We start from the raw sequence: 8,359 nt of genomic DNA on the forward strand, positions 1-8,359 counted from the left end.
AATTGTTGAACTCAGTTATTAGCCAGTGTGAATTAAATTGGAATTGTCTATAATTCAGTACAGGAACAATCATGGTAGAAGAAAAGGGCATGTTTTAATTTCACTTGGATAGTTACTAGACATTTAAAGGAAAATAATAGTGAAATTCCATATAAAGGACAGCACCTCATTACACAAGACTTGTTTTAAACTGAATTCCAGCCTTAACATTAGTTGTGACTTGCTGCTCTTCTATATTTGTAGCATAAAAGGAAAGTAGTTACTTAAACTGTGATTACACTGACGAGGTACTTCTGAAATAAATCATACTAAGAATTTACAGTGCCTTTTGTCAGTCTGCAGTAACTACCTATGTGAATGCTTTCACCCTGTGGCAAATGTAAGGTAATTTAGTGTTCAGTTAAGCTTTGTGCAAGCTACCTCATATTCACCACAAAGTGAAATGAATGAGCCTGGGCTAACATGCTTGAACCCTTTCTTTATTATTTGACGTATTTATTGAATGCCTGGACGAAGAAAAATTCTTCATTTCATATGTTGAAAGAGGAACAAAGTTTGTCAGCAAAATATTGCCTTGTTTAAATATCCATAGGTGGGACAAAGTGAAACTCGGGAAATGTTCTCTTGTTCCACAAGGTGGACTAGAATTCAAGCCAGTAGTACAAGCTTCAGCTTTGTAGCACTAGAAGCAAAACATACTACAAGTACATTTAATGGCATCAGAGGTAGAGGATTCAGTTTGGAGCACACAAGTGGCAACATGTGTAAAGAAATACCTACTTGCCACGTCGTTTTCAGAGTTCACTGGTACTTTACTGTGATCTAAGATACGGGCTCAAAAAGAAGAGAGACATCAAAAGACTGGATGTGATTTTTTTTTTTTTTTTTTTTTTTCAGTCTCTTTACAGTCATTTTAAGAACAGCCACTGGTCCACTATAAGTTTGGGTGGGTTTTTTTTAAGTAGCACTTTTGAAAGATCTGTTTTCTTGTCAATGTTATACATTGGATTGCATTTGGTAGCCTTCTAACTCAAAGTGACCACTTATTTACTGTTTTGTGTGTTATTATTTTATTCTTCGATTAGAACTTCTTCAGCAATACCGTACAGCAGTGGTGAAACTTGATAATGTGAATAAGGACCTTGATTTACAGTTGCAGTCACTTAACACTCCAGAAATGCAAAAGAAAAAACAGGAACTTGCCGAACAAGAGAAAAGCCTCATGTTAATAGAACAAAAATTGGGTAGGTTATTGTATTGTATTTTTGGTGTCCTAAAGGAGGAGAACTGTTAACTGCATCCAGATGTATTCTACTGTTACAAACTCACAAGTTCAAACAATGAAAGAAGATTGTTAAAATTAATTAAGAGCTTAGAGATGTCTCATGGTAGGGACAGAATAGAAAAACTGTATGTAGTCTGATGCTGCAGATATTGCATAGGCCAGCACTGCCCTGTAGTGTGTTCAGATAATAAAAACGCGATCAGTTAGTGTCTTGTGAACATGAAACTATGATCTCGCTAATAGGAGATTATATAACTGTTAGTCTGGCTGGCCCAGGCTGGAGAACATTGACATTCTTTTTGCAATGACTGCGCAGTAAAGAGCTGAATTGCTTTTGCTAAGGAAACACAATCAAAACACCGTACTATAAAAAGAAACACCCCTAATTCTGCAGGGATAGTATTTCTTAGAAATGTTTTTTATGTCAATATCAATAATTTATGATATTTCAAACTATATTTTAAAAACCAACATTTACTCTGTGACAACTGCAAATAAAACAAATGTTTTTACCTGTCATCTTTGAACTCAATTTTAGACGTAAGGTAACAATAAAATTTATGGCATGCCTAAAAGCCTTACTTCAAAGGTTTAACATTACTGTTACAGGGTTCATTTATAACAAATATGATTAATTTTTTTTTAATTTGTTCTGAACTTGCAACTTTTTCATAGGTATGACTCCATCAGATAAAGTCATGGAATCATTTCAGCCTATGATGTTGGATATGTCTGACACTCCCATCCCTCCCAAAAGAATGCGAAGAGAAACAGTAAAAAAATTGTATAGGTAAGTCTGGTCTGAATCTAGTCGTTACTTTCCCATATCCTGAATTCAAAGCAAAAACTAGTTTAGATTTTTTGCATGGAAATTTTTTTTTTAATTTGTATTTGTATACAATAACCAACAATGAGTAGAGTTTGCGTAAGGCTGATTTTCAAAGTATTTATTTCCTTTAAAGTTTCTGCTGTTATTTAAGCTTGATATAAAGGTTTGCTTACTAATTCTGTTTCTCTTTCTGAACTGATTGATTGGAATCTTTGTGCATTCTTGTTCCCCGTATTTTCTGGTATATTCAACTCTGTTACACCCCAGAAGTATTTGAGATGGCTTGGCCTGTAAACTCTTAAGGTTTGATGTCAAATACTGGGCAGATGAACAGAGAATGAATTATTCTTGCAGAACAGAGAAAGAATCATTCTTACATAACTTTTTCTAAGTAACTGTCTGAGGTGAGCTGGTGGTAAAGTATTTAACACAGTTACCTCTTTACTTGTGTATCTATCATTAGCTTCTGTGGCTAATGAGCATTTGTACACACACAAAAAACCCCAAAAAAACAGGGAAATCTGTAAGTCTGTGTCTTTGAAATGACATGGAACTAACTTTTCCATTTCTCATGTCTCTCCTCATGGCTGCATCGTTGTCTTTGCTGAACTATGGTCATATTTTTGAGATTACTTAAATCTTATTCAGTTGCATTTTGTAAATCTCGGAATGAGTTTTCACTATATTACTGTGTTTCTTTGTTATTTATATTTGCTATTATTTCAATTTTTTTATCCACATGTAGAACTTAAAGGGTCATGTGTTTAAACTATGTAATATTAGCCCAAGGCTGTTCCTCATTTTAACAGAATAATTACAAGAATAAGACGCTGTGCACAAATACAGGGTTTATAATATTTATACTAGTGGGAGGTCTGTGTTTTTGCATCAATTATCAAATATATATATAAATGAGACATATATTTTATATATATATATATATACACACACACAAAAGGGCTTGGTTTATAAGGTACTGTGCTGTGTTTTTGTTTAGCTCAGAAGAATGGATCTCCTGTCCCTCAAAGAAGCAGCAGCAACAGCAACTGCTGCAAATAACCCCTTCAGAACTTAATGGACCTCCACGAAAGAGAAAGGCATAGACTGATGACACTTGCTGGAAATAGCTATGCATTGAAAATGTGAATACGTTCAGCTAAAAGAAATTCACGTTGTATTACCCATTACTATGAAGATTTTTATACCGATAGAAGATACAAATGTATTTCAGTTAGTAGTAACAAAAATTCAAGTATTTAACATTGATAGCCTAATTTTTGTATAGTTAATTTTCATTTCTAAAGGCTCTCAGAGTTTTTATGTTCGTGTGTGAAAAAAGCTTAAAATATATCCTTTTTTATTTATGAAAAAAATCAGTCTTTTCAATAAAACTGCTTCAATACAAAGCACTTTGAGTGCTAATCGATTGTAATAAGTCAGTCAACAGATTGTGCCATGAAATGAGATTTTAATTTTAAAGAGCATCCCAGGCGGTCTTGGGGAAGAGAACTTTCTGGACTGCTCTTTTTTGATGGATGAGCTGTCAAGGTAATACCAATTTAAAAGGGAAGGTTGGAGCAGCGATATACTGAGATCTAACCACAGCTGTTTGTAGAGTCTTCAGTTACCTACAAGCCAGTGTCTAAGGCTGTGTCCAAGGTGTTGACATGGAAATTCTTATCTCTTTCAGACAGTGACAATGGAAAAAACAAAGTAGTAATGTGTGAGTATGAAAAGTGTAACGGGTTCACTATTTTATGGGTTGCGGGAGAGTGGTGAGGAGGTGCAAATGAGACTTAATGTTGTACCAATGCTAACCACTTTTCAGCATCTGTATTACCACAACCCTCATAAAAGAACTCCGCTGCTTTAACAGGTCAAAAATCGGTCTTTGACACCAAAAATGTAATTATGACAGAAGGACTTGAGTAGGAAATGGCAATGTCACAAAGGAAAAAGAAAAATCCTTACAGCTGAACTGTGTGTATGCATTTTAAGAGTTGGAAATGAGACTTAAGGTGGAGGTAAAATAATCATGTTGGGAAACTGTAGATTTCTGAACAGTATTTTACTTTAGCAGGCTGTCTCCAGCTTTAAAAGAAAAAAAAAATGATGATTCTGTTGGCTTTCCTAAATACCAAAAGAAAATTAAAGTTTTTCCATGGTTTAAGAAATGGAGTCTTAAAATGCTACAGAAAGTAGTCAACAGTTATATGACACAAACCAAAAAAAAAAAAAAAAAAGGAGAGTCAAAAGTCACCTCTAGTGATCTGCACCACAGGGGTTTTTGTAATGATCAGGGCAGAAAGGGACCAGGCATAATTAAAGATAGAATTTCAGCCAGGGTCAGAGTGAGCAGCTGGAAATAGGCTTGATTGGATGAAAAAGGTAGGGCAAGAGTAGAAAGCTAAACACCAGCCTTAAAGAATTTCCGCTTTGGAGTGAAAGCTGGTATCAAATCTACTGATTTATACTCACTCAGCAACAAACATTTTATATACAACTTTTCTGAAAGGGACTTTAAGCTTAAAAAGACATGATACATCATGCTGGAAGTTTCAGAATGCTGGTTGCTGCTGCACATCTCTGTGACATTTTAATAAACTGAAATTTCTGCAAATTAAGGATGCAATGCATTCTCTGGTGAAAGGTTCTCCAAAACCTCAAGTCTTAATGGTAGTCTAAATTATTTTAGACATCAATTTGTCCTTTTCTTAAAGAAAAAAAATATATTCAAGTATAATGTAAGATCAGCCAAAGACTAGGCTAGCCCTGCCTCATGCCTTTTCCCTGCGTTCCTAAATTTAGACATCAAGACTTGAACCAGGCAGCCATAATGGAGGGTTTGCCACAAAAGAAATTGTGCCACCACACTAAGTGACTCGGTAGTACTTCTTTTAAATCATAGAATCTTCATGGTTGGAAAGGACCTTTGAGACCATACACACACAAAAAAAACCCCCAAACCCCTACAATCTCTGCCACTAGAGCGTGCCCTGAAGTGCCAAATCTAGACGTTTCTTAAACACCTCTAGGGATGCATTTATTTTAATTCTGACATTTGCCTAGTCCCAGCTTTCAACCTCTGGCTGACCTTGAATCCTATTTGATTAAACACCTATTGTAGCAGAAATGTCTCCTCTTGAAACTCATCTCTTGCCTTCGGTGGTCAGTGTAGGCACTCCCAGCGCCACGTGATGGATCTCCCTGCTGGAAGAAGGAAACAGGAAATTAAGGATGGTTTCCAGAGTTGCGCAATAGCCAGCGGAGATTTCAGGGAATTTCACCAGGGAATTTTCAGGATTTTTCAGCAGAGCGATTGCAGGTTATTACAGTGCAAGTTACTGCCTTGCAGAGCTTTTTGGGGCAGCTGGTTTGGTCCTGACAAAACATTAAAGCTCTGAAGGTAAGTGTCCGTTTTATTTTTTTCTTTATCCATTCTGTACTCTGTAGCAGAGCAGACTAGGGACTGAAAACTAGGGTGTGGATGTTCTCACTGATGTCGTGAGGGGCTGGTGGAGCGCGGTGCAGGAAGTGTGAGAGGAGGTGGTTCTTGCTGGGGCCTGGGCCAGCTCATGGGACACAGGAGCTGGTTTCTGATGGAGGCTGGAAGCAGCTCCAGGTGGGGAAGGGCTGCTGCCTGCTGCTGTGCCATGGGGAGACGGAGCAGCTGCTCAGCAGGACTGGGTGGTGATGGGATGGGGGAGTGGGCTGCGGGTGCATAAGGTCTGGCCTTGCCTGAACTGCAGCCGGTGGCACGAGGCACAGAGCGGAGCTGGCTGGGAGTGCCCTTGGCAGGAGAGGAGGCAGGAGCAGCTGGGGGACCCGGGCAGGACAGGGTTCACTCCGCAGAGTGCAGGCAGGGTTTCTTTGCCTCAGCTTGTCGAAGGGAAGAAGAGTGCAGAGGGAGCTCTGCTAGCAGGGAAAATGGGGATGGAAGTAAGAGTGCCTCCTCCAGACCTCACCTTCTCCATTTTTCCCCAACAGAGACTCCTAGAGACAGTCACATGGTGCTGCTGTCCCTGTGTGGGGAAGCGTCTGCAGTGGGCACTACTGTGCAAGGACCTATTGCTGTACCCTGTCAGGAAGCTGAACAGGAGGCCCACTGCTGTGCCAGGTGACCCCACTGCACACGGTGGGCTCTGTACACACACCGTCCCCCCTCCCCAGCAGTTTTCCTGCTCAGAAGGTAGATTAGATTTCCCCCATTGAAAGACCCGAGACCTTGCCCTTGCCCCATCAGACGCCAATATCATCATGTTGTATGCTGGGCTCATCAGTGAAGATGGAAATCGGAGCACTTGTCACTTAAACAAGGAGACCCAGGGAGCTGCACCTCTATGGTGTCAGCTGCTGTGTTCTCCCATAGGACAGGCAACCTCTGACAAAGCATACCAAGAGGAACCTAATGTGAGCTTGGGCTTGCGTCAGCAACTGTACTTCTTCCCAGTCTCCCTCCCTTCGGCAGAGGAGAAAATGGCAGGGCTTTTTTTCTTTCACCCATCCCTAAAGGACCATAGCTTGACTTGATGCGTAAGATCCTCTTCCCCTAGGCTGGTGTGTACTTCAGGCTTTCTGCTCTTTCTCCTTTAGCAAGCAGGGATGCAGAAACTGCCTGTGTCGGGTGAGTGGGGATACCCCTTGTAACCCAGTCAGTGACAAGTCCTTCCTTTCCAAACCACGCAGTTGTGGTGTTACAGCCCCACCATCAGTACCATGGCCCTGGCTCCACAACTAACATCCCAGTATTGCCATCTTTTCCGGTACTTCTCTAGCCACATGTATCTCATCTGTGACTTCTTTCTTCTCCTCCAAGGCCTCTCTGAGTCCCATTATCAGCCAGGGCTCCAGCTCAGGGAAAAAGCAATGAAAGAGAAGGAGGAAAGGATGATGCCCAGGGGAGCAAAAGGAAGGCAGAGCAGTAAGCGAGGCGGGGAACCACTGCAGGATGATGCGATGCTATTGCTACCTCAGTAGCCTGGATGAAAAACGCACCCATTCCAAATGTCTGCTGAGACACTTTGTGAGACTCGAGTAGTAGAATTACCGGATGTTTTATTCTGAAGCATCCGAAGTAGGTGCATATTGGATGAAGGTAGGTTTATATTGCTGTTCTGAACTCCATTTCAGCTAAGCTGGTCAAGAGATATGCAGTCACTGCTGATGAATGGTCCATACCATCAATTGCTCACAATAGGAAGAGAGGTAAGTTGCTTGCTGTAATGTGATCTTTTCAGGAATGCAGTTTGGTGCATTTTGCAGTTATTCCTCCATCCCTTTTGCTGTGTGGTTATAGATAACTGGGACCCAGTAGTTCAATTGAGGGGGAGGTGGAAGTGAAACAAATTCAGTTGTCCTTCTTGGTGAATGAAGCACAACTCAAGTGGTGAGCAGTCAAAGCAGGTCTAGATTGCTGAGGTGTGTGTGTATGTTTGTTGATACAGGAACAGCAATCCCCCAAGATATTTGAAAAATTACGGCAGTCAGGTGAAGTCCCCGGTGACTGGAAAAAGGGAAATATTCCACCCGTTTTTAAAAAGGGTAGAAAGGAGGACCCTGAGAACTACTGACCTGTCAGCCTCACCTCTGTGCCTGGGAAGCTCATGGAACAGATCCTCCTGGAAGATTTGCTAAAGCACATGGAGGTGATTTGAAACAGCCAGCATTGCTTCACCAAGGGCAAGTCCTGCCTGACCAACCTAGTGGCCTTCTATGATGGAGTGACTACATGAGTGGACAAGGGAAGAGCTATGGATGTTGTCTATCTGGACTTCTCTAAGGCCTTTAACACGGTCCCCCACAACATCCTTCTCTCTAATTTGGAGAGATACAGATTTGATGGGTGGACTGTTCAGTGGATGAGGAATTGGTTGGATGGTCACATCCAGAGAGTAGTGGTCAACGATTTGGAGCAAGTCCAGAGGAGAGCCACAAAGATGATCAGAGGGCTAGAGCACCACTCCTATGAGGACAGGCTGAGAGAGTTGGGGTTGTTCAGTCTGGAGAAGAGAAGGCTCCAGGGAGACCTTATTGTGGGCTTCCAGTACCTGAAGGGGGCCTACAGGAAAGATGGGGAGGGACTCTTTATCAGGGAATAGCGATAGGATGAGGTTACCCCCTCTTAAACTGAAAGAGGGAAGATTTAGTCTAGATATGAGAAAGAACTTTTTTATGATGGGGGTGGTGAAACTCTAGAACAGGTCTCCCAAAGAGGTAGTAGATGCCTCATCCCTGGAAAGAATCAA

At 40.9% G+C, this 8,359-nt stretch overlaps 1 protein-coding gene across 2 annotated transcripts in view; it reads left to right on the forward strand.

Annotated features, from left to right (window-relative positions):
• Positions 1–5,789, forward strand: part of SMCHD1 (structural maintenance of chromosomes flexible hinge domain containing 1) — an 85,370-nt gene extending 79,581 nt beyond the window's left edge. For both annotated transcript variants that reach the window (XM_054192680.1, XM_054192681.1), the window contains 3 exons: positions 1,086–1,244; positions 1,961–2,075; positions 3,112–5,789. In XM_054192680.1, the coding sequence (XP_054048655.1) occupies positions 1,086–1,244; positions 1,961–2,075; positions 3,112–3,217 (380 nt within the window). In that variant the 3' untranslated portion in view covers positions 3,218–5,789. The remainder of the gene's footprint in view (positions 1–1,085; positions 1,245–1,960; positions 2,076–3,111) is intronic.
• Positions 5,790–8,359: the final 2,570 nt, after the last annotated feature.

The sequence above is a fragment of the Rissa tridactyla genome, chromosome 2 (assembly GCF_028500815.1).
Source record: "Rissa tridactyla isolate bRisTri1 chromosome 2, bRisTri1.patW.cur.20221130, whole genome shotgun sequence".
In the NCBI taxonomy this organism is placed as follows: Eukaryota; Metazoa; Chordata; class Aves; order Charadriiformes; family Laridae; genus Rissa; species Rissa tridactyla.